This window comes from Macrobrachium nipponense, chromosome 42 (assembly GCF_015104395.2).
Source record: "Macrobrachium nipponense isolate FS-2020 chromosome 42, ASM1510439v2, whole genome shotgun sequence".
NCBI classification, from domain to species: domain Eukaryota; kingdom Metazoa; phylum Arthropoda; class Malacostraca; order Decapoda; family Palaemonidae; genus Macrobrachium; species Macrobrachium nipponense.
In genome coordinates, this window is record NC_061103.1 from 1,004,456 (window position 1) to 1,031,631 (window position 27,176).

The 27,176-nt window shown below is 42.5% G+C and overlaps 1 protein-coding gene across 1 annotated transcript in view; it reads left to right on the top strand.

Annotated features, from left to right (window-relative positions):
- The window catches only part of LOC135212922 (putative peptidyl-prolyl cis-trans isomerase dodo), a 50,043-nt gene extending 25,804 nt beyond the window's left edge, over positions 1 to 24,239 (top strand). Inside the window, exons 3-4 of the mRNA XM_064246663.1 lie at positions 19,644 to 19,699; positions 23,373 to 24,239. Coding sequence (XP_064102733.1) covers positions 19,644 to 19,699; positions 23,373 to 23,537 — 221 coding nt within the window. The 3' untranslated portion in view covers positions 23,538 to 24,239. The remainder of the gene's footprint in view (positions 1 to 19,643; positions 19,700 to 23,372) is intronic.
- Positions 24,240 to 27,176: the final 2,937 nt, after the last annotated feature.

Consider the following 27,176-nt stretch of genomic DNA (forward strand, 5'->3'; position numbering starts at 1 on the left):
CTCTTAAGAGGAGTGCCTCTGCGCACTCCCCCCCCGGACATGCAGCTGTTCCTCAGACGCATCGACCGAGGGATGGGGCGCACACCTGGAGGAGTTGCTGACTTCAGGAGTGTGGGACGAGAACGACAAGCACCTTCACATCAATGTACTGGAACTCAAGGCAGCGTTCCTCGCTCTCCAAGAGTTCCAGGACCGCTTGATGGACACTCAGTGGTGTTGATGTGCGACAACACCACGGTGGGTGGCCTACGGTCAACAAACAGGGGGCCTAGTGTCTCTCCCGTTGTACCAGTTGACTCGGCAGGTGCACGAGTGGGCCGAGGCACACTCAATAGAGCTGTCGGCACGCTACATTCCGGGAGGGAAGAGGAATGTAGTAGCAGACACGCTCAGCCGTCGGGATCAGGTGATAGGACCGATAATGGTCTCTACACCAGGACGTGGCGGAAAGGCTCTTCGACCTGTGGGGGCGACCAGTCGTGGATCTGTTCGCCACCCGGCACAACAGGAAGCTCCAGGTGTTCTTCTCGGCCGTGCCGGACCCATGGGCAGCTGCAGAGGACGCTCTTCAACACCCGTGGGACAACCTCTTCGTCTATGCCTTTCCCCCGTTCAGCCTGATTCGCAAGGTGATCAGTCGAGCACTGGTCACCCCGAATCTCAGGATGATCCTGGTGGCTCCCAAATGGCCACAGGCCATTTGGTATCCGGACCTGCTGGCTCTTCTCGCAGAGAACCGAGAGAGATTCCCCCCTGGCACAACCTTCTCGCCCAGCCACACGTCGAGCGGGTACCACCGAGCAGTCCAGTCCCTACGTCTTCACGGCTGGCTGTTATCCACCATCTCTTGCGAACGAGAGGCTTTTCTCGTAGCGCAGCAACAGAGATGGCTGGAAACGTCCGTCAGTCCTCTGCAGCTGTGTACCACACCAGGGGAAGTGGGCCGTCTTCTGTGGTTGGTGTCGTAGACGGGGTCTATCTCCTCTCAGAGCCACTCTTCAGCAGGTAGCGGATTTCCTCGTTTTTCTTCGCCGAGAGAAGCTCCTCTCAGTCCCCACAGTCAAAGGATACAGAGCCGCCTTGGCACTCGTCTGGAAACTGAGGGGATTGGACATCTCGAACTCGTTCGAGATCTCCTTGCTTATGAGGAGCTTCGAAAGGTCTTGCCCACCCAGGGAACTCAGGCCCCCTGCGTGGGATTTGACTCTCGTCCTTAGGAGTCTGACTCGAACGCCGTTCGAGCCACTCCGAGAGTCGTCAGACAGGGATCTGACCCTCAAGACCCTCTTCTTGCTGGCCCTGGCATCGGCGAAGAGAGTAGGGGAACTTCATTGGTCTTTCCTATGATGTACGACACTCCAGGGGGATGGGGATCCGTGACGCTCGATTTCGTCCCGAACTTCGTTGCGAAGACTCAGAAACCGTCGATCCCTGACGACAGGTTCGAGTCATTCACGATTCCCTCCCTATTGGACTTCACCGATAATGATGCGGATGAGATGCTGCTTTGTCCTGTGAGGGCGCTACGGCGCTATCTGAAGAGAACTCGACACCTCAGGCCTGAGTGTCGACGCCTCTTCGTTAGCACCGGGGTCACCAAGAAAGAAGTATCCAAGAACACTCTTTCATTCTGGCTGCGTGAGGTCATCAGGAGGGCGTTTATGAAGGCTGATGGTAGTGACGACATCCGTACGTCCCGTCCGAGAGCTCACGAAGTCAGAAGTATTGGCCCCTCGTTGGCGTTTCGTAAGAACTTCTCCGTGGCGCAGGTCCTGAAGGCAGGGGTCTGGTCTAACCAGACTACCTTTATTTACGTCCTTCTACCTTCGGATATTGCCCACAGGTCCTTGGTGATACCTTTTCCTTGGGACCCGTGGTGGCTTGCTCAACAAGTTGTGTAGCTAACCCAGACCCTCGCAGGCTGAAACAGCATCGAGTCCTGGTGTGACTGTGTGGATGGATGTGTGAGTGAGTGAGTGACTGGCTCTCTCTTCCCATCTTTTCCTCCTCCTCTACCTGTGGGCAGAGGGCACGGCGTCGGTCACTACGCTGGAATGAGGACGAGATGCAGTGAGCTATATGACAGAGCCCCATCCTATCCCTTTCACTAGGGATAGGAGCAGAATATCCACCACTTCCTTCTACAAGGGGGGGAAGTGGATGCCTACAAGAGTCAAACCCATGACTTTATATTTGCTCCTGTACAGGAACAAGTTCTTACATTGCTGGTACGAAGAGATACGCTTGCCTCTCTCTTAGTACTCGGTCCAGAGGTCTGACCATTGATCCTGCGGTGCACACCCCGATCAATCGGACAGAGGCTTGGATCCCTCCCTCGCTCTTACGACCAGGGAGGCTTCCAAGGTTGGGCGAACACCAGTCTGTTCACAAAAGACTCAGATTCCTCCCACCAAGAAGTGAGTCTTCCTATTGTAAAAGGACCGAAGGTTTGTATGCCGTGTCGGAACAAATGACAATTTGTCTAAAATTGCATATTGCAATACACCCCCTGAACACCTGAACTAGCCCTGGTCACTTACCAGCCCGAACCATCATTTATTAAAAATTTACCAATCTTTGGTTAAAATAAACGATCAGTGTTGCCAATCTCCTGGCAAACACCCTCGTTACCTAGTTACCAGCCCACCGCTAGTAGCCCTGCCTCACGGGCCGGTCACACCTGCCCTCTCACGTCAATCACTTATCGTTCGCGGTGGAGTACAGATGTATCCACAGCGAACTCCTTTTTGGTCTTGCCCGGCCTTCATTTGCACCTTTGATTTGATTGATTTTGGTGACGAATTACGCATCCCTTTGGATTACGGTTGGATTGCTCTTAATACCTTGTCATTAGACATTGTTCTGCAAAGGAAGAAACAGACAGGCTACGACGACTACTGCATCCTCGGCCACGACATCACAGAAAACGACGAGCGGAAGTACAACAACGTATCGTCTTTGCCAACAATGCAAGAAAAGGATGAGTACCCTATGACACGATAGTCATTCCTTATGCGTAAATTGTAGGCCTGTCCAATATAATGTAAAGACCAGATGTTTGGAATGTCAGGAGTGGTCTTTGGACCAGATGTTTGGGTATTTCAAACATAGGAAAGGTCTCGTATTAAGAAGTAACTGTAGGCAGAAAGAGACTAACGTAGATCAAGATAAAGACTTAGAGACAGTGCTCTTTAAGAGACTTGAGAGTACGCTGACATCGAGTATGACATCTCTGTTACCGATTTTATGTCAAGATTATGTGAGGATAGATCGAGCAATAGGGATACTAAAATTACTAATCGTTCTTTTCCAGCTCCCTGCCTGTTCCAGAATCAGCCCTAACCGGTGCTGGGGGTTATGGGGATCCGCAAGCCCAGAGGGCAGGATCCGCCGTCCCCCCTGGCGCGGAGCAGGCAGTGTTGGCAGCAGATTCCCCTTCCCTCGATGACATCTCTGTTACCGATTTTGTTAAGATTATGTCAGGATAGATCGAGCAATAGGGATACTGAAATTACTAATCGTTCTTTTCCAGCTCCCCTGCCTGTTCCAGAATCAGCCCTAACCGGTGCTGGGGGTTATGGGGATCCGCAAGCCCAGAGGGCAGGATCCGCCGTCCCCCCTGGCGCGGAGCAGGCAGTGTTGGCAGCAGATTCCCCTTCCCTCGATGTGTAAGTTCTCAGGATGATAAAAACTAAACATAAACATAGTGTTTAGTTTAGGAAGAGAAGTGCAGGCTTCTTCGGGTCGGTTTTCCTATTAAAAGTAGTAGTTTTAGAGGCACAGTGTCCTTAGAGCATCTTTAGGCTTTTCCTGCTTTCGAGTTCCTTGGCATCAGAAGCTTTTAGGCCAGGTTGGTCTTTCAGATATGCTCCTTCGTCTTTAAGGTTACTTTCCTCTACGTATACGATACGATAATTGTTAATATCGACTAATTCTCCTTCAATGCAGATTGACTTACGATATTCAGTATGAAGAGAAATCGAATAAAATTAACTACGGTTAGCCTAGTTTGGTTTCCACCGATGATGTATTCGTATGCATATTCAGTAGCCTAGCCTAAAAAAAAATAACCTAAAGTATTCGATGTACAAACATATCGGTAGTTATTTTTATATATTTGGCTAACGCTGTAGGCTTAAGGCATTCTTGACTTCGGATAATTCAATACAGGTGTAATGAAAACGAACGAGAATCCGATCTGAGGATAATTAATATGAATGTAATCGAACAGAATGAAGATCGGATTCTGTCCGACTAAAGCATTATAATTGTATTATGTGTATCATCATATTGGCGTAGTATCACTAAACTCGGCAGTCATTCACGCTGGAATCAGCGGATGACGAATACGGGTTTGCGTCGCCGTATCCATCTCATTCTCTCCTGATTGACTAAAATGACTAACGTAACAACACTCTCACTTATGCCAAGTTTGTACAAACGTCTTAAAGGATACGTGTCTTCAACTATGTTGACATTTAATATAGTCAATGAGGTATCTATCTTGGAGCATATAATCAGATGTCAGATAAGGAATTGTATGTATGACGTCTTCATACGTCTAACAGACTATTGGCCGTCAGTATTTACATTGAGCTTATGCAATTACAGTTACAAAGTATTACCAGTCGTATTATCAAAATTACAATGACAACTGAAATTAATATTAGGCCTAATAAAGTTAATTTAATTACCTTTTAAAATATTATTTTTATTACTTTTAAATTAAATTAGAATTACACTAGCTTGTCGTCAAACAGCACTATTGTAAGGAGGTGTGGTTTAGACAGACAACGATGCCGGCTAGTCTATTTTTTTTTGGTTCTCCTTGGCTTCAATTTATTCAACCATATCACTTGGTCTCGGCTAATGTTTTTGTCCTTAGTTAGCATATTAATGAATATCTGGATACTTTAACTTATGTAACGAAGTCATACTGTTCGTCTTACGATGTAATTTAAGACCAAAAATTTGACTGATACGTCTCTTTGGAAACTAGTTTTTATTTTTTCCCTCGGGTTAGATGGCGTTAAATTTAGGATTCCGTTCGTTTTTGGTTCACTCATTTTCATAGGTATTACGAACCTTACACTTTATATATGTTATTAATCCTTGGTCTGTGTGAAAACAACAGTAATGAGCTCTTTCATGCTATTAGTTTCTTTTACCACGGCTGCGTTGGAATCATACAAAAGCTCGGGACTTCTGTCCAGGTTGCTGATGAACGTTAATTTTGCCTTATTAGCTTCAGCTGCATTTATAACATGAATACAGTAATTACCGTCCCACGCGGATGATACAATAACGGATGTTGCTATCGGATTCGATTGCTGTCACACGCTGATCAATACAATAAAGTGATGTTGTTATAGAATCGATCGCATTAGCAACAAGTTCTCGTTCAGTTGTTCATAGCTGTACGGAGTTATACGAGTATTATCGTTAAGATAATACCCTTTTAACTTGCTGCAATTTGCGGAGATGGAGATATTGGACGATCGTAATCTCTCTCTCTCTCTCTCTCTCTCTCTCTCTTCCCTGATTTTATCTCTCTCTCTTTTCCCTGATTTTATATTTTTTCTCTTTTATCCTAGACGATTGTGTTTTCTCTTCTCTCTCTATCCTAGACGATTGTGTTTCTCTCTCTCTCTCTCTCCCTCCCCCCCCCCCCTCTCTCACTTTTCTGATTTCATATTCTCTCATCCTATTTTCCACGCTCTCCTAACACTGGACTCATTGTGCAACAGAGGTTTTTCTTCCTTTCACACACCTTTTCAAACTTTTTCAATTTCCCTTCAGCGCTGACTGACCTCATAGGTCCCAATACTCGGCCTTTGGCCAAAATTCTATTTTTAAAACCCAACAATCTTGCTGTGCTGAGTTAGGATTAGAGTAGTGAGCGACTATTATGGAATATGTATAAGGTATTCATGATATGATATATCACAAGAGATTTTAAGTATTAGGACAGATAGGAAAGAACATGTCTAGGTCTATCTGAGGGTGAGGGTATTCTTTCAAGTGCCAACCAGGCAGAGTACAGACAGGCAGGTACAACACTACAAGAGGCATCACTACGATCGACGACACCGTCGCAGACGCACCGATGGACATGGTTGTCTCCTCCGTACATGAGCCTAAGGCCACATGGGAGGTCTTCAGTTAACCTCCATACATGAGAGGCCGAGAGCCACATGGGAGTCTTCAGATTCCCTCCATACATGAGAGGCCGAGAGCCACATGGGAGGTCTTCAGATTCCCTCCATACATGAGAGGCCGAGAGCCACATGGGAGGTCTTCAGTTTTTCCTCTACTCAGGTGAGGCACATAGCCAGCTGAGAGGAAACAGGTTTGTATCCCTTCCGCACTCAATGAGTTTTGACCTTAGAGTAAGAGGTGTGCAGGGAGTTTTTCCCTCCACATATGACAGGCCTAGAAGGCCACACATGGGAGATTAGCTTGGACGAGTGACAATGAACTTGAGACTGACTCGCGTACTCAATTATAGTTGACTGACAACTAGTACAGTGAAGGGCCGGGCAGATTTGATTCCCCACCTCCAAATTAATGTTGTTAATCGGGCTAGTTCAGGTGTTCAGGGGGTGTATTGCAATATGAAGTTTTTATTGTAAAACTAATATTGTAATACCTACCTGAACACCTGAATGATTCCCACCCTCCTCCCCTCTCATACAGAGTTATTGAGTTATGATTGACGTGAGAGGGCAGGTGTGACCGGCCCGTGAGGCAGGGCTACTAGCGGTGGGCGGTAACTAGGTAACGAGGGTTTTGTTTGCCAGGAGATTGGCAACACTGATCGTTTATTTTAACCAAAGATTTGGTAAATTTTTAATAAATGATGGTTCGGGCTGGTAAGTGACCAGGGCTAGTTCAGGTGTTCAGGTAGGTATTACAATATTAGTTTTACAATAAAAACTTCATTTTTCCTAACTATACAAACCTGAGGTCCTTTTACACATAGCCCCACCTCATGCCACCCCTCACTCTGCAGTTTTTGCTTGGGCCAAAAGCAAAAGTGATTTGTTTACCTCCCAGTCGCGCGCGCGCGCCTGTCGGACAAGCAGTTAACTACCGAACCCCTTGTTCGAAAGCTTACGACCTATCCAGCTGCCGCTAGTACCTTCCTATTGTAAAGACCTCAGGTTTTGTATAGTTAGGAAAAATGCAATTTTAGACAAATTGTCATTTTTTTTTTTGTGGGGGGGGTGGGTGGGTTCGCAGAGCGCTTAAAATTCTTTGGAATTTATAGCACTCTCCGAGTGTTTTGGTCTTATACGATCTGCAAACACTTGGGCGAGACAAAAATTCTTGATAATTGTTACTACAATATCCGGGAATTTCTGGCATTTTCAGTGTGTGTTGGTTTTCCTGTAATTTCCAAACACTGTCGAGACAGACATTCCCGGGAGTGTCGCTAAGCCATTAAATTCCTTGGAATTACTAGTGTTTGCAGGGTGATTTGGTTTTCTGAGGTTTCCAAACACTCGGGTAACTGGTATTCCCGATGATATTGCTCGTGGATGTGCTGGCGAGGTTCTTCCTGCTGAAGGAAGTGTGTCTCAGGAGGAGCTCGGCCTGGATGGACCTGACAGTCCATCACCTCAGTACGCGGTCAACCCCGAGATACAGAGAAGAGAGGGCAATAACAGTTGATCCTCCTCTTTTTTTCCCTTTACTTCCTGGTTATACCAGAATGAACAAGGAAATAAGAGGAATTCGGTGGAGTCAACTCCTCGAAATTCTAACCCGAGATACTATGGTTTTGGTATAATCCTAGGAACTTATCGAACATACGTCAGTCCATTCAGGATGGATAGCACCGAAAGGTTTGAATGCCTCTCCAGTGCTACTATTTTGGGAACATCCAGTTTGGCTTGACTAGTCGTCTTCGGTATCCTGTTATCACGGTAGAAGTCTCCCTTCGGGAAAACTTCACCTTCGCTCTCTTCATTAGAGAATGAAGGAGGTCTGCTTCCAGTCCTTTTTCTTGTTCCTCGAATGAAGAAGATTAGGCTGGAGTGCGATGTACAGGAACCTGCAAATATACTACGTATATTTCTCTCTTGCCATGCTACTGTTATCAGTTGAATTGTCCGAGTAGTAGGGACATAACTGTAAGTTAACTCTCCTGTATGTGACCGAGACGAATAATATCTTCTCTTAATTGACTTACAACTCGGGACGGCCTTTCGGGCCTCCCAAGAGTTACCGGTTTTGAATTGAGATAACTAGTGTTATTGTTTACCAACAGCACCTCAGCATTTGCATTCACCGAATAGGTGGGTTTTCTTCCCTCCCATTTCGGGTAAAATGCAAATGCTTGAGCATATCTTTTTTGCGCTCGATGGTTCTAGCCTAACGCATTCCTTCATAGAATGGAATACCTGGCAACTCAGGATGACAGGTTTAGCGAGAGCTAGTGGTGTATAGCGCTGCCTCAGTCAGTACTGGTTGCAAGTTGCTCTCCGAGATATTTCGGTTTGGTATTGTTTCTCCTCTGTCGAGGATTGACTACAGATTCGAATCTCTGCCCAGCAATCACAGACTTAGGTCTCTGGTTGGCTGGAATTTTTGCATACGTGTATGCCCATCTCTCCTGCATCGCATTTTGCCATTGCGGTAATTTTCAGACATATATCTCATTAGACTTGTTATCATCTTTCTGTTTACCTCACGGTAACAGAAGTCTGTAGCCTAGTCTTCCGCTTCATCGCACCTGCCGCTGCAATGACACAGAATGATATTTTCTTCAGACAATCTGAGTTTGTCTTCTAATATACATTTCATAATTCATAAGGTATGCAATTATTCTTTGTTCACCCTGAATTGTAAATGAATAACGGAAGACTTCGCCCGTTCCCTGCCCTGCCAGCTCTGCTTCCAAGTAAATAGAAATGTCCTCCCTGATCCAACCCACAAGATGTGGTTCTTCAGGCAGTACAAACCCTGTGTTTTCATTACTGAAAGATACTCCGCTTTCATTGCAAACTCCAACTTTCTCACCGAACAGCAATGAAAAAGCCGTTTAACTTTGTCAGTCCTCTGTAAAACAATGGATTAAAGCCGTCTTCACTGGTTGGTGTCATCGACGGGACTTTTTCTATGATTAGAATCTTGAGAGTTTACTTCTCTCGATTCAGCTGTGAAGACATAGGTCCACATTTACCTTAGTCGTTCACTAGTAATATAGTATTGTTTCTCCTTAGTTGAGATTCAACTACTGATGAGAAACTTGTCTTGCCATCACAGGGACCTTGGTCTCTAGAAGGCAATTGACTATCATCTGATGTGCACATGCTTTGAGATAATCATCTTGTCTCCCAACTTTGGTGGCGAACAAAATAGATGACTTGTAAGGTTGTTATCGGCATAACCCTTCAAAAAGTGGGTGTTATGTTGTCACTAAGTCTCAGATGCATAGACAGCTCACCGAGCACAGTCCGTCGGCATCTGTTGAAGAGTCCGAGTCCGTCATGAGCTATGCTGTGGACTTTGTATTGGTTGATCCAGATCAGTCATTACTTTGTCCTGTTGGTGTGTTGCTGTACCCATAAAGGATTGACACCCATCATGGAGTGTCGGTGTCTTTATCCTCTGCGGACTACCATTGCAGAAGTGTCAGATGGTATGTCTTCTCCGAGTCTTATGAGACCATGAGAGACTTCTCTGCAGTTGGATAGTCCAGTGGATGGGTACATTTCATCACTCCGAAGAATATGTCGGACAGGAAGGTAGATGAGGTTTCTTTGCGACTATATTTATACGTATCTTTCTTCCTTCGGGCCTGCCCACAGGTCCTTGGAACCTCCTTTCCATGGACCGGTGGTGGATGCTTGCAGGTTGTGTTTGCTTACCTGGCTCCTTCAAGAGGACAAGTTGCATCTCACCTATGGTGTGCAGTTCAAAGGTAAGAAGGATGCGAGAGTGACTGGCCTCTCCACCTTCCCCACCTCGTCCTTCCACTCCTCTTCCTTCCGGTTGAGGATAGGATTCGAACTTACGCTGGCTGGTCGGACGATTGATGCGGTAAGCTTACTCATAGAGATTCCTTTCTATGTTTCTTATCAGAATCATAGAAGCAATCCCACTCCTTCCTCTAGCAAGCGGAGGAAGGAGACTGGCAATAATGCGAACTTTGCATTAATGCCTCCGACTCAAACATTCTTCCCTGCCCATTTTTGGATGAGTTACGATTCCTCACTTATTTCGAGAAGGCCCAGAAGTCTGACTCTTGGTCTTGCAGCTCCTATACTCCGATCAAGTTGTCAGAGGCAGGGCACTTCTCGCTCTTACGACCAGGAAGAATAGCCCAGGTGTGCAGAACTCCAGTCAGTTCTAGAGCCTCACTTATATTCCTCCCACCAATCAGTGAGTGTTCCTCATGTAAAGGACCGAGGGTTTGTATATTGTGTAGGAACAAATCACAATTTTTGAAAGTAAATTTTATTTTTCCTAACTATACCAACCTGAGGTCCTTTACATTTATGCTCACCTCATGCCACCCCTCAATCTGAACCTGGGCCGAAAGGCAAAGTGGAGTATTTACATCTGGACAGGAGGGCCTACCTGCCTGCCACACGGTAGTTATTGCCTAACCACCTTGTTCAAGAATTTAATGGCCATAATTCCAGCTACGCCAAAAGTAATTCCTCATGTAAAGGACCTTGGGTTTGTATAGTTAGGAAAAATACAATTTACTTTCAAAAATTGTGTTTAAACTTCATTCAATAATTTTGTCAATTTTAGCAAATCAGGAAGTGTTATAGAAGCAATTCAAAGTTAGAAAAAAAAAGCATTGTACTATAACCATTTTAGTTACTACTTCATAAGTTGTATAATAATGGGAAAACTATAGAAATATGTTGGATCCCAGCCCATAAAGGGATTAAGTGAAATGAAAAGGCTGATAAAACAGCCAAAGAAGCAGCCCCTATGACAAATCAAATGTAAAAATCCTTATTACTGGTTATGTAACACATTAAAATAGGTATTATAAATAAATGCCAAAATATATGGAATGAAGAACATGATGATATTAAATTTAAACAAATAAAACCTGATGTTAGAAAATGGAGTTCAACATATGAAAGCAAGAGACCTACTTGTATGCAAGTAATTCTGACACATCTCTGAGTAGACCTTACTCGTCTGACACAAGGACACTTGATAAACAGCCACATAACCCAGCTCCCAAATGCTCAAAATGCAAAGTGATGATAACAGTTAAACGTGTGTTGTGTGAATGTCCAAAATGTAACTAACAGTGGTTATCAAGTTTTGAAAGTAGTTCAGTCATTGAAATTTTGTCAGAATCTTCAACATTTTCAATTGTTCCAGTTTTAATATTCATGGGGAGCTGTAATTTAATTGATAAAATATAAAAAGTAATTAATAAAAATACAAAAACCTTTGGGACATTAAAGGAATTAAAAAATACGAATTTTAAAAATCTTAACTTAAGATTTTATACATTCAACTTCCCTGCCAGATATATACTTAGCTATAGACTCCGTCGTCCCCGGTAGAATTTCAAATTTCGCGGCACACGCTACCGGTAGGTCAGGTGATCTACCGCCCTGCCCTGGGTGGCAGGACTAGGAACCATTCCCGTTTTCTAATCAGAATTCTTCTGTCGTCCGGACCGTCAACATTGTTGTTGGTTCCTCTCGATTGGTTTTTCGTTTTTCACCGGCAATTGATCTTCTTGACTGACTTTTGGTGACGTATCTGGATTGTTGGATTGGCATACGCTTTTGTGGATTGTTTTGTGGACTTGATTTTGGATTTTTCTTTAAAATGTCTGACGCTGGAATGGTTGTGAGACGTTGTGTGAATGTAGGCTGTAAGGTGAGGTTGCCGAAAGCTTCGGTAGACCCTCACACTGTATGCAAGGGTTGCAGGGAGTATGAATGTTCTTTCACTAATACTTGCAAGGAATGTGAGAATTTGAGTGAGAATGAGTGGAAGAATCTAACTAATTATTTGAAAAAGTTAGAAAGAGAAAGAGTGAGGAAGGCTTCTTCTAGAAGTTTAAGTAGTTCGAGATCTAATGAACTAATTCCTTGCTTGGGATCTTCCCCAAGGGTAAGTATTGCCACTTCTCCTTCCATTTCAGCCCCTTCTCCTATTGCAGAACCTGTAGATTCAGCGAAAGAACTTGCGGATCTAAAAGCGGCCTTCAAGTTAATGGAAAACAAAATGGCTGCACTGCAAGGTAAGGTTAGTGATTTTTCAGTGGACAGTGATGTGAGTGTCCCCAGTGTAGTGGAGGGGGCATCTGGTCGGCTCCGCAACGCTCCTAGGTCTAGACCTCTTCCAAGCTCACATGCCCAGAGGAGAAGGAATGTCAAAAACCAAAAGGAGGTTGTGGAGAATCCCCACCGATCAGGTGTCCCTTCGGCGGTTTCTGTGACACCCCAGACTGCCAGGGATCGCTATTGTAAAAGCCGTCCTGACGTGAATTGTTTTTTCTTCGTCGGGATCTTCGTCTCCGAGACGTGATTGGAGGGATTCAGATCGCTCTCGACCACTGAAGAGGAGCTGGAAGGCTCTGACTATTGACTCGAGCCCGGAAAACTTCCCTGAGGAGTCTCCTTCGGGAGTTAAGAAGGCAAAAAGAGCCATTCTGTCACCCAGAGTTAGAAGGAGTCAGGAGGTGGAGGCCATGGGCTCCTCCCCTCCTCCTTCTCCTCCTCCCGAAGAGGATAAAGAGGAGGTTACTAAGAGGTTTCTGGTTTCTATGCAGGAGCAGATATCGTCTTTAGTAGGAGTGCTTTCAAAGGATCCTCCTAGAAGGAAAGACACTTCCCTTCCGATCAAAAGGTCCTCCAGACGTGTGGAGGTACCTGCCGCCAGGATCGATGCTCCTACTCGAGGTGAGGCTTCTAGTAAGAACGTGGAGTCAACCTTATGGAGTGAGCCAATCAGGCGTCTGGCACCGGCCAGGAGTGAGGAGTCACCCAGGAGGCAGGAGCCAAGAACCAGGAGCGAAGAGTCTCCCAGCAGGCAGGAGCCAAGAGCCAGGAGTGAGGAGTCACCCAGGCAAGAGGCAGGAGCCAGGAGGCAAGAGGCAGGAGTCAGGAGTCAAGAGGCAGGAGTCAGGAGGCAGGGGTCAGGAGTCAGGAGTCAGGAGTCAGGAGGCAGGAGTCAGGAGTAAAGAGTCAAGAGCCAGTAGGCAGGAGTCGGAGTTCTTCCATGAGGCAAGATACGAATAGACTCATTTCTGGAATTTATGACTCTTCTCCAAACAGAAGCTCCTCTCCTTCAGATCGTAGGAGGTCTTGGAAAGACTCTTCCTCCAAACGAGAGCTTTCTCCTTCGTCTGATCGAGGTTTGGACGATTTGTCTGATGACGAGCTTCCTTCAAATGAAGGACTCTCAAACTATAAGATCTTAGCCTCCTTGTTACTACAAGAGTTTGGAGACTATCTTAGTCCGGCGGCTCCTCCTTCTCCTCGTTCTCTCTTTTCGAGCTCGGCTACTGTGAAATCCTCGGCCTTTCTGAAAATGAAACCTGCGATTTCCATGAAGAAGGCCCTCCAATCTTTAGATTCTTGGATGGGCACTAAGAAAGAGTTGGGAAAGACAGTATTCTGCATGCCTCCTTCCAAACTCCATGGAAAGAGAGGTATTTGGTACAGGACAGGAGAGACTATGGGTCTTTCTCTTCCTGCATCGGCAGATGCGGACTTTGCCAATTTAGTGGATGCCTCCAGACGTCACTCTTTAGGATCGGTCAGATCTACGTGGAGCATTTCGGAGTTGAACCACTTTCTAAAGGGACTTTTCGTCACTTTAGAGGTGTTCAATTTTCTGGATTGGTCACTCGGAGTCCTGGCTAATAAATCTAAAGACCCGGAGTTTCTTAAGAACCCAGAGATTCTCCATAGCGTCCTGTCTTGCATGGACAAGGCAGTACAAGACGGTTCGGGAGAAGTTGCTTCCCTATTTGGTGCTGGTCTTCTGAAGAAGAGATCAGTCTATGGATCCCTGTTATCCAAAGCTGTTTCTCTGAGCCAGAGGACAGCATTATTGTTCGCCCCTCTGTCAGATCATCTGTTTCCTTCTCAGCTAGTGAAGGATATATCTCGCTCGCTAACTGAGAAGGCGACACAAGACCTACTTGTACAAACATCCAAGAAGAGTCGTCCTGTAGTGTCTACGAATGAAAAGGACTCTCGTCCTCCTCAGCAGCCCTTTCGTGGAGGTGCAGCGGCTTGTCCCCCTTCCAGAAAGAAGAGCTCTGATAAGAGAGGAAGGTCTTCCTTCAGACCTTTCAAGAAGACAAAATGACTTGATGATCCTTCAAGCACCAGTGGGCGCCAGACTCCTGAACTTTGCAGGAGTCTGGGCAAAAAGGGGAGCTGACCCTTGGTCAGTTTCAGTCTTAAAGAAAGGATATGTAATCCTCTTCGAGGACAGTCCTCCCCTAACATCTACGCCTCGGGAACTGTCAGCGAGGTACAGAGACCCTGTAATGAGAAAGACTCTCCTTCAAATGGTAGAACAAATGTGGGAAAAGGAGGCCATCGAACTTGTGCAGGATCCACACTCCCCGGGATTTTACAATCGCCTTTTTCTAGTACCAAAGGCATCGGGGGGGTGGAGACCAGTACTGGACGTAAGCGCTCTGAACCGCTTTGTTCAGAAAAAGAAGTTCCGTATGGAAACGTCCGCCTCAGTAATGTCAGCTCTTTGTCCAGGAGATTGGATGGTCTCTCTGGACTTGCAAGATGCATATTTCCACGTTCCCATTCACCATTTGTCAAAGAAATATCTTCGATTTATGATAGGAGACAAGATTTTTCAATTCAGGGCTCTGTGTTTCGGCCTGTCTACAGCTCCACAGGTCTTCACCAACCTGACGGCGAATTTAGCGAGATGGCTTCACCTAGAGGGAATAAACACCTCCCTCTACTTAGACAACTGGCTGATCAGGGCCAAGCCGGAGATTCAGTGCTTGGAGGACTTATTAATAACAAGAAAGATGATAGAATCGCTGGGATTACTCGTGAACCTCGAGAAGTCGCAGCTGATCCCCAGCCAGAACTTGGTCTATCTGGGGATTCAGATGGATTCTCGGGGTTTTCGGGTATTTCCTTCGCGAGAGAGAATCACTCGAGGTTTGTCGAGAATCTTGAACTTCTTAGAGAGAGAGAGCAGTTCAGCGAGGGATTATCTGAGCCTTTTAGGGACTCTGTCCTCGCTAGAAAAGTTCTTCTCTCTGGGGAGGCTTCACCTTCGCCCTCTTCAGTTTTTCCTGAAAGGGGTGTGGAGTTGGAAGACGGGACAACTCTCAGACACCTTCCCGGTTCCACAAGAGATAAAAGATCACTTGAAGTGGTGGATCCTTCCTCTTCAGAAGAACGAAGGCGTGTCGCTTGCCCTGCAGAACCCAGACCAAGTGTTATTTCCGACGCTTCGGAGTCGGGATGGGGAGCGACGCTAGGAGCAAGGGAGGTGTCAGGCACCTGGACAAAGGAACAGGTGTCCTGGCACATCAATTGCAAGGAACTAGTGGCCATACACCTAGCCTTAAGATTCTTCGAGGAGATAGTCAGAGGCGGGGTGATACAGATAAACTCGGACAACACCACGGCTCTGGCTTATCATACGCAAGCAAGGAGGACGCACTCTTTCTCCCTCTATCAGTTAACAAAAGACCTGTTAACCTGGGACAGAGGAAAGAGGCATAACTCTCCTCACAAGATTTGTGCAAGGGATAAGAATGTGAGAGCGGACAGGACTAAGCAGGAGGAATCAGGTCCTTCCCACAGAGTGGACTCTACACGCAGAAGTGTGCCGAAGTCTTTGGTCCCTGTGGGGGAGACCTCACATAGACCTGTTTGCGACGTTCCTCTCCAAAAGAGTAGAGATCTTTTGCTCTCTAGTGGAAGATCCGAGAGCCTTTGCAATAGACGCGTTTCTCCTGGATTGGTCGGGCTTAGACGCCTACGCCTTTCCCCCGTTCAAGATCCTGGGGGAAGTACTCAGGCAAATTCGTAGCTTCAAAGAGCACGAAGTTAACCCGAGTAATAGCCCCATTTTGGCCAGCCCAAGAAATGGGTTCATGGAGGTAACTGGAGTGGATAGTGGACTTACCCAGATCTCTTCCAAGCAGAGCAGATCTACTCAGACAACCCCACTTCGAGAGGTTTCATCACAACCTCTCCGGTCTCGCTCTGACTGCCTTTCAACTATCGAAAGACTTGTCAGAGCGAGGGGTTTTTTCTCGCAAGGCTGCAGGCGCTATCGCTCGAGCCCGCAGATCCTCGACGAGAAGAGTATACCAATCGAAGTGGGAAGTCTTTAGGAGGTGGTGTAAGAATCAGAAGCTGTCCTCCTCCAGTACCTCTATAGTTAACATTGCCGATTTCCTCCTCTTTCTGAGAGAGGAATCGCACCTTTCAGTGTCAACAATCAAGGGATACAGAAGCATGCTGTCTTCAGTATTATCATGGAATCGAGGGCTAGAAATTGCAGATAACAAGGCTCTACATGATTTTGATTAGGTTCCTTTGAAACTTCGAAATCATCAGCTCCTATAACGCCTAGTTGGAATCTAGACGTGGTCCTGAAATTCCTTTCCTCAGATAAATTCGAGCCTCTACATCTGGCTTCCTTCCGCGACGTCACTAGGAAATGCTTATTCCTGTTTGTCTCTCGCTACAGCCAAGAGGACGAGCGAATTGCACGCTCTGGACTCCACAGTGGGATTCAAAGGATATGCTGCTTATGTGCTCGTTCCAGACATTGTTTCTGGCGAAAAAACGAGAACCCATCAAAACCTTGGCCCAGAAGCTTTGAGGTAAAAGGTCTATCTAACCTTGTAGGCAGAGAGACAGAGAGGTCTCTCTGTCCAGTGAGAGCTCTTAAATTTTATTTAGAGAGAAAGAAACAGATGGGAGGTTGTCAACAAGGTCTTTGGTGTGCTGTGAAGAACCCCAAAAGACTCATGTCCAAAAACGCCTTGGCCTTCTTTGTGAGAAGCGTAATAACTGACGCACACAAGAACTGCTCGGAGGAATCCTTCGGTCTTCTAAAGGTTAAGACCCATGAGGTGAGGGCAGTAGCAACGTCCCTGGCGTTCCAAAAGAATATGTCTCTTAGAAATATCATTGAGACTACTTATTGGAGGTGCAATTCAGTGTTTGCGTCTCATTACCTGAAGGATGTGAAAGTGACTTATGAGAAGTGCTTCTCTCTAGGTCCATTTGTATCAGCAGATACAGTTCTGGGTCTTGGAGCAAAGACTGATCCTTAAAATATTTTAATTTTAACGTACATAAACCCTCTTGTCAGATATGTGCTTGGTTTTCTATTAGCAAGCTCACTGATGTCGCACGGGCGCATAGTGTCATTGCTGGTAGGGGATCAAGAGTATGTATGGCTAGTAGGGGGGTACAAAATTTTTTTTTTTGTATATTTTGTTATAAATGAGCGTGTAATTATGTTTCGAGTTTTTGGTTGTTTGTAAGGAGTTCGGGGATAACTCCTTACAATCTTAGAACTAACATGGATGTTAGGATCAGGTGATCGGGATCGGTGTTGTGCTCCTTGAACAAGGTGTATTGTCATGTTAGTGGAATAGCACCCAATGACAAAGGCCTTTAGGCTCTGCCGAGTAAGTGGATAAGATCCCATTGGCAGACCCACAAGAACTCTTAGCCATAGATCAATATCTCGCTGAGGCTCTTGAGGCTAAGCAGACTCCTAGGCAGTAGCCGCGAAGTCTTCAGCCTAATAAGGTAGGAACCAAGGTTTATTAATACCTACAACATATGTTGTTTACCTGTCTATTTCAGTAGTTAGCTGTCTCTTACCCACCACCAATGGGTGCTAATCAGCTAAGTATATATCTGGCAGGGAAGTTGAATGTATAAATGATATTGTCATGATACAATAAAGTTTTATACATACTTACCTGACAGATATATACGATTAATGGCCCACCCAGCCTCCCCGCAGGAGACAGGTGGAAGAGAAGAATTCTGATTAGAAAACGGGAATGGTTCCTAGTCCTGCCACCCAGGGCAGGGCGGTAGATCACCTGACCTACCGGTAGCGTGTGCCGCAAAATTTGAAATTCTGTCGGGGACGACGGAGTCTATAGCTAAGTATATATCTGTCAGGTAAGTATGTATAAAACTTTATTGTATCATGACAATATCATTTTTCATCATTATGTACTTCTTTTTTTTTTAATGTGCATATGGAAACATGAGTACTAAATGTATTTATGTGCACTTGTGTTTGTTTGTTTGTTTGGTTTGTATGGTGTTTTTATGTTGCATGTAACCAGTGGTTATTCAGCAATGGGACCAATGGCTTTACGTGATTTCCGAACCACGTTGAGAGTGAACTTCTATCACCAGAAATACACATCTCTGACCCCTCAATGGAACGACCGAGAATCGAACTTGCGGCCACCCAAGTACCAAGGAAAGACCATACCAACCATGCCACTGAGGCGCTATGTGTACTTGTGTTCCAGTGTAGAAGCATATATATATATATATATATATATATATATATATATATATATATATATATATATATATATATATATATATATATATTCAAGTATCAAAGTCCACAATTATGTAAAATGTGTATTAAAAATACATAAAAACGGGAGCTTTCGTCTACTTGATCAGTAGACCTCATCAGCCGTACTGCTGATGAGGTCTACTGATCAAGTAGACGAAAGCTCCCGTTTTTATGTATTTTTAATACACATTTTACATAATTGTGGACTTTTGATTACTTGAAGATTTTCCAGTCACGTTATGGTGATTTTTTTTTTAGATATATATTATATATTATATAGTAGATTATATATATATATATATATATTATATATATATATATAGATATATATAATATTATTATATAATTAATATATATATCTATATATATTTTTTTATATAGTATATATATATTTGGATTTTATTTTAAATTTTTTTATGATCATTCCTTCATCATTTGGTCCCAGCCTGTCCTAGACCTAGTACGTACTCTGTTTCTTTCTGATCCTTTGGGCCTGCCCTACGAGTGCCATTAATCAGCTCAGTTTAGTGATTGGGTTAAACTATTTTAATAAAAACAGTAATCGACCAGCCCTCTTCATTCTGAATCAGTCCTCTCAGGTTTGCAATACTCATGTGGTCAGGTTGGTCCTTACAGGGACTAAGATAGTCCAACAGAGGTCAGGGCCTACCCTGTAGGCTTTTATTTTTATTCAGTACACAGCTGGGATACTCCATTTATGAAAGGTACAGTTTGTATACCTAGGAAAAATACAAATTAGTACTTCAAAATTTAGTATTGTTATGTAAGAAGAAATTAAGTTGTTTGATCCTTTATACAGGCAGTCCCTGGTTATTGGGGGGTTTTCCATTACGGCGGGGTGCTGATAAGCAAAAACTGCCATTAAACGGTGCGTTATGTCACCATAAATCGCCATAAAACTGTAATACAAAGAAATATTTTAAGATTTTCACTAAATCTATTCAGAATTAAAGAGTTCACTGTCCATGTTTAAAGATCATTGAACTTTGGCTGCTGTAATGTTTGCTGATTGAATTACAGAGCTGTATGTTAACTTTTTTCTCCCTTTTCAGACTACCGCAAGCAGATTACTTCTGGTCAGTGTTCTTTCGATGAATTAGCAAGTAGGGTGAGTATTTGAAATTTATGTTATTTGCCTTAGAATGCATAGGTGTGACAATATATGGGGATTGATTCTCAAGAAACTGACTTTATAATGGAGTCTTCATTGCCTTCCATTTTTATGGGGTAGTTACTCCTGTCCAGTTGCAGTCTGGTAGTTGTAAGTTCAAAACTGCTAGCTAAAAACCTGACCCAATCAGCTGATGTTTGGCCGAGTCAGACCATTATTCTGTTAACAGACTTTTTGTTAAAGTTGGTAAATGTCTTTGACTTGAGTGAGAGAATCAATATAGAAACAAATTTGGCTGGAAAGCTGTTGGGATCACCACTTCATATGAAATCTCAGTTTTCATGGATTCCTGCTGTATACACATGGGTGGTTCCGTGGAATACTACATAACACAATCTGTTTCTGGCATGAGCCAATTATGAAGTAACAAAAGCATGTCCTACTGTGATGCATCTCCAAATGCTGTACCCTTAAACATGCGGTATCGTATAATTATTAAAATAATAATAATAAACACCTGTGAAATAGCCTAGACAGTGTATAGGCCATTGAAAAGGCAATTTCCATTCGCTGACAATGCTTCTTCACTTCCTCGTAAGCTCCTCAAGGAACGGGAGCATATTCCACTTTTATCCTGTAGTTTTGGGATAGTCCCGAATGTGTTAACACAGTGCCTTTTGTGTCAAGAATGCCATTATTTGGCACTAAGTGGTCTTCTGTTTCAAACAAGCACGGTGTGTCGAAGGAACACCTAGTGTGTGCACACCCAGTGTCTGAACAATGTTAGGTTTTTCATAGCTAACAAACCTGAGGTCTTAACATTGACTGGCCACCTCTGGCCACCCCTCTTATGTTTCATCCTGGGTCGGAAAAAAAGACTGGTGCGTCACTGGACTCTGGACTCGCTTCCACCTTAACTACGCATTAGATGCCATAGATTCCTTGCATTTACAATTGTAGATTGTTTTTAACCAGTTTCCAGCTGGTGACAGAAGATTTATCCTATTGTTAAGACCTTGGTTTTGCTAGCTATGAAAAATACAAATTACGTACTTTAAAATTTCTTATCTCTTTTTGTATTTCCCTTTGCCTTCAGTTACTTCTTTTGAATGAACACCGTATTCATCAGAAGCTTGAATTTATGTAACAAAATCGTAGCGAACATCAAGTGAGGCAGTACGCAAAGCTGTTTGTAACTGTTTAGAACAATTGAGTCATATGAATGATAATTATCTCATTATTGTATTATTAGTAGTTGTTTGAGAATGGCAATGAAACGTAAACAAAACAACGGTTTCCCTTTTAGGCAATGTGTATGAAAAACTTGATACAAATAGAATCGGCTTTGTTAAACCCAGCTTTGATCATTTACGAAAGGAATTAAGTTCCATTCGGCAACTGAAGACAGTGATGATATCAGTAAAATGCAATCAGCTGATTATTTTAAGACTAAACAAAACCAGAATGCAAATGGCTCATCATCGCTGTTCAAATATATTGTAATACGATAATACAGTGGGCCCCCGTATTCGCGTTCTCCGGATTCGCGGACTCACACATTCGCGGATTTCTCTCGGGAACGTTTCCCTGCATTATTCGTGGAAAATTCACGCATTCTCTGTATTTTTCTATGAGAAATATCCACAAATTCCTGGTTTTTTTTATCAATTTCATCATAAAATGCACTTTTTGTGATAAAACTATTAAAAAAACCAAGTATGAAAATTTTAGTGGTTTTCCTTGAGTTTTAACTAACAAAATAGGCTGCTTTTAGCATTTTTATAGGGGTTCCAAACATTCGTGGGTTCTAACTATTCACGGGGGGTCTGGTACGCATCCCCTGCGAATACGGGGGGACCACTGTACATGCAATATGATTAGATACAGTAAAACAAGTTTTATTAAAATCATCATTATTTTCAATACAATTAAAATTATCATTATTCTCAATACAACTATATTATCCAACTTTGCAAGTGGATAGCTATCAGTGTAACAACCTAACCAAGGCAATAGTTTCTCTCTCTCTCTCTCTCTCTCTCTCTCTCTCTCTCTCTCTCTCTCTCTCTCTCTCTCAACTGTAATATTAATGGTACTCCTCCATCCTGCATTTGAATGAAGCTATTGTAAACCTGTATTGACATAAACAACCGAATTGAGAAACGGCTGATTGCTGATGTCATTTACTGTAGTTTATTAGGAGCTCCGTTAAAGTTGTCAAGATGTTAAACCCTCCCAATTCTCAATGGTGGCTTCCATAAGTAAAAATAAAATACATTTTTGTTCGTCCCTCATGCATTGGAGGTCTCAAGAAAGAACACTGGTAAATTAAAGGTGCAGCTTATAGCCGAGACTTAATAAAACAAATAACAACCAGGCAAAAGTGATGTTTGGAACTGGAGAAATCATGCCTAATGCTTATACAATGGAGTAATGTGTGCACGATTTCAACCAAACTTCATTAATTTACAAGAAAAGGCATGTCCAAATTATATCTCTTCTAACAACAAATGGAAATGAAGATATCGTTAATACTCAATCCGCCAAGATTTTGAGAATGTAAACAATATCAAATGCAAGTGGTGTACATGATGATGTTTATATATTCTGTATTACAGTAACATTATGATAATAGTACAGGCAGTCCCAAGCTATTGGCGGGGTTCCGTTCCTGGCTGGGTGCTGATAAGCAAAAACTGCCATTAACCAAAACTTGGTGATTTATGACACTTAAGTTGCAGACAACCGGTAAATGGGACCCATGTTAGGTATGTTATGGTGCCATAACTCTATTATCAGTACGTACCTTCTGTCACTGATAACCAGAACTTGGCTCATTATGGCGCCATAAATCGCCAATTTTATGGTGCTAGACAAGCGCCATAAAGCTGGATCCCGTTAACCGAGTCCACCGATAACTGGGGATTGCCTGTAATAGTAATATACTGTAAATGGATACAACAAGCAAAGCAACCTTTATTTAAGTCATCATTATTATAAATATAGTTGTATTGTTTAATTTTTGAATGATCACTTTTCTCCAAAAAGCATTTAGGTTTTGTAATTTAGAAGTGTTATACTACAAATATGAAATAAATTTATGAAATTTGCCATGATTTTTTACCTCGTCTTATCTACAGGTCGTATTATACACAGAAATATACGGTACTTGAAAATAAGGGTCACTTGAATAGTTTTCACACTTAGTTGTAAGCCATATATATTTTTTAGGGTAATGTTGTAACATGAATGAAATGATATTAAAGTGTTTTAGGATAGTTAGTGGTATATACATTTGGTGTTTGAACTATTAAAATAAACAGTTATAAAAATTTTTATAGGGGTGTCTGGATTTTGAACTATGTAAGTAGCTAGTTATAGGCATTTTTAGAGGGAATGTCAAGTATTCATGGATTTTAACTATTTGCAGTTGCTCGTGGTCCCTATCCCCACAAATACCAGGGGTTGACTGTAGTAGTAATGCTCTGAGTAAGATAGTCTCTAACAACAAAAAGAAAGTTCAACAACATTTACAGCTCACAGTGAAGAATACTTTATACAAATGGCTATGGTTTGTATACCCAGAAAAAATTGAATTATTTAAAAATCTGTCATTATTTCTTGAAATCATGTACATGTATTTAATTAGCTTTGATCAATTCTTTTACAGGTCTCGGACTGTAGCTCAGCTAAGCGAGGTGGTGACCTTGGACTCTTTGGTAGAGGTGCAATGCAGAAGCCATTTGAAGAAGCTGCATTTGCTTTAAAAGTAGGAGAGCTAAGTCAGATTGTTGACACAGATTCTGGAGTTCACATCATCCTACGAACAGCATAAATTTGGACATCGTCATCGTGCATGCCCTCTTAACTACACACGATCCCAGTAGCTGTTCAGTGTTAATGCATCAACTGTTAACCAGTTATTAACCTGATGAGTCTTGTTACTGATTCTAATTGTGGATAATCACGTAAGAAGTTTTTGTGGTTGCAGAGTTGCAGTGTACTGTACTATATCCAGTGTTTGATCACTAATATTTTCATTTCAGTACCTGTTAGGCCATGTACTGCAGTAAATGTTTTAGTTATACTGGAGTACTCTACTGAATTATAAGCCATAGCTTGAGACAATTATATCATCTTAATTCTTATACATCTCAAGATTCATTTAGTACCATAAGGTATTTCACAAATATAAATGTTGCTGAGACCATGTTCATTGTTCATAATAGGTAATTCTTCTTAAAGTACATAGTTTGTTATAACTGATGGAGTTGTTGTTGGATGGGTAAATATGTACTTATAGTTGTATTGTGTTTGTGTGAGAAATTTGTTAAACTTATAATACCTATCAGATTTTGATTTACATTTCATTCCAGGTAATTTAATGTTTGTGTATTTATTTTGCAACTTCATTTTTGGTATAGATTTTGGGAGCTGTAAGTTCTCTGTAAGTAACCTTGTCACTCATGAGAATATGAAATTTTTGTAACTTGCTATTTATTTTCTTGGCAGTATTAAAATTAAGACAATGACAAAATTGTAATCTTTTTTTTTCCTTATAATGATTATAGTACAGGCAGTTCCTGGTTATCGGCAAGGATTCCACTTCGACACTGTGACAATAACTGACAATTGGTGATTTTCTGGGCTTATCAGCGCTGATAAGTCCCGAAAATTCCTGTTTTTCGGTTATCTGTGCCTCTGGTAGGTATATATTGGTGACAATACCCAATTATCAGCGCCGATAAGAAGAAATCAGCACCGAAAATCACCAATTTTCGTCACTAGACAAACCCCATAAAACCAGATCACCAATAACTGGGGACTACCTTTATTAATATGGGATGGTCACCTGTTTTGATTAAGGGACACACTCATAAGGTTTATGTATGTCACGTTTGGTATTGGGTATTTTTGTCTGATGATTTATCCTACTGCCTGCCCTTTGAACATTAAGAAAAGTTACTTGTTGGTCTGGTTAGATTGTTTATCCATGCCTCTAAATCTCACTGTGTATTCCCTTTCAGTTATCTTACTTTTGAGTGTCATTTTTAAGTACTTCACTGTTTGGCACAAATTACTGTTACTGTGCTCACACTGTGTAGTTCCTTAGCTGCTTTATGTAGCGGATTTCTCTCGGGAACGTCTCCCTGCATTATTTGTGGAAAATTCGCATATTCGTGGTATTTTTCTATGAGAAATATCCACAAATTCCTGGTGTTTTTTATCAATTTTATCATAAAATGCACTTTTTGTGATAAAACTATTAAGAAAAGCAAGCATCAGCATTTTTAGCGTTTTTTTTTTTTTTTTTTCTTTTTTTTTTAAACTAACAAAATAGGCTGTTTTCAGCATTTTGATAGGGGTTCCAACTATTCACGGGGTGTCTGGTACGCATCCCCCATGAATACAGGGGGGACCACTGTAATCTTTCACCATTCACATGCAAATTCTTGCTCTTTATGTCAGTCCCTCTTCTTATCTAATACAGCTGCCTGACCCTTTACCATGAAACCTGACTGTGAAGTAATGCTTCCTGCCGCTTCTTTCCAAACCTTCCACTAGATTTTAATTTAGCTTATGCTTTAAAGATAGTGTGCATATTGAAACTTAGTAGAGGCCAAAATTCTATATTGTGTATGAGAAACACAAGTGTACTGCCTTGAGAATAATTTCATTTCACCATGTGTAGTTAAAGATGAAAAAATCAACAGTCATCCAGGGGTTCTCATCATGATGTGCATCTTTACAATAGGTTTGGTCTTTACCTCTTGATTGTTCTTACAAAAGTTTGTCTGAAGTCTTTTGATTCCAGTTATATTTTACTTTTACCCCTTTCCTAATTATTCTGCTTACCCTGCACTTAGGGGAATTTTAATCAAATACATATATTTTTTATAGCTTAACTGCTTTTTGTTCTCAGAGGAGTTACACTCTTATGGTTCCCCCAGGGCTCCAAAAGACACACCAACCAATCTCAAAGAATGTTCATATAATTGGTGCAAGCCAGAATAGTGCTTGTTGGCACAGTGATAGAATATAAAGGACTCAGAACAAGAAGGCTCATATCTCGTGTTCACAATGACTTATCTCGGTTTTCTTTGTCCTACTTGCACAGTTGTGACAACAGCACTTATCTTCCTCCATACACTTTGGTCAGTCTCATTATTCACTAATCCTGAAGTTGTACTCCGAAAGTGTTCAGCTGTATATTTGACAGTCATCATAACATTAAAGCTAAGTACATTTTTTTTTATTCTGGGTTTAAATTCAGCATATTATTTCCCAATGTTTTGGCTAAAAAACTTATTTTTCAATATAATCTCTCTTCAAGTCATTGGCCCTACACCACTTTAAATGTAAGAGCCCACAGTGGACCGCATTCTTGAGATTCGCACATGCATTCGTGGATTTCTCTGTGCACCATATATACTAATTATTTACGGGAAATTTGCGTATTTGCAGTATTTCCTTATGAGAATTATCCACAAATTACTGTATTTACTTATCATTTAATGGTTAAATGCACTTTTCGTGATAAAACTATTAAAAGAAACGGGTATAAGGCTTTTTAGTAAGTTTTTCTTGAGTTTGAACTAACTAAATATAAGCAGTTTTAAGCATTGTTACAGAGGTTCTCAGTATTTGCAGGATCTAGCTATTCGGGGAGGGGGAGTGTCTGGTACATATCCCTGCTAATACAGGGCGCCCACTGTATATGCTTTCATGGTACCACTACTCGTCTGTGTGCCATCTAGCTTCTTACTACATCGATAACTTCCTCACCGTTGCTGTACTGCTTCTTGCAGAGTCCATCCTTGAGAGGTCCCAAGAGTTGGAAGTCAGAAGGTGTGAGATCCAAGAACTTTGTTCACATTTTTGTGAGAAACACTTAGGAATTGTATCCTCAACTTAATAAAAGTGTGACAATAGGCTTCAAAGCTGACCATTTGACCATAAGGGAGCACATCGGTCAGAATAGCCCATCACGGTCCCAGAAGACTGTAGCCAGCTGAAGGTGCTTTCTTATACTTCTTCTGAAGTGACGTTGTGTGGTGACCTTCCATGGGCTACTGTTTTGTGTCAGGTTTGAGTTGAACCCATGTTTTATCTCTCATGACAATTTTTATAAATACTGGTAGTTACCATCAACCTCATAACGAGCAGGGCCTTTGGCACTGGTGTTCCCTCTTCGCTCTTTATGTTCTTCAGTTATGCTTCGAGGAACCCAGTGGACACAAACCTTTGAATACCCTAACTTGTGGGCAATTGTGTCAGCACTACTAACAGATCTCAGAAGTGTCCTCACCTTCCACCATTGCTGGTGATATTATCTGTAGACATTATGTAAGTGCCTGTGAATAATCATGACAGTCTCATTGTCCACCAAAAGAAATTGTATAACTACTTGTTTCGAATATACCTTGGTCACAGATGCCATTTTGATAGCTGATTACATATAGTGCTGCCATCT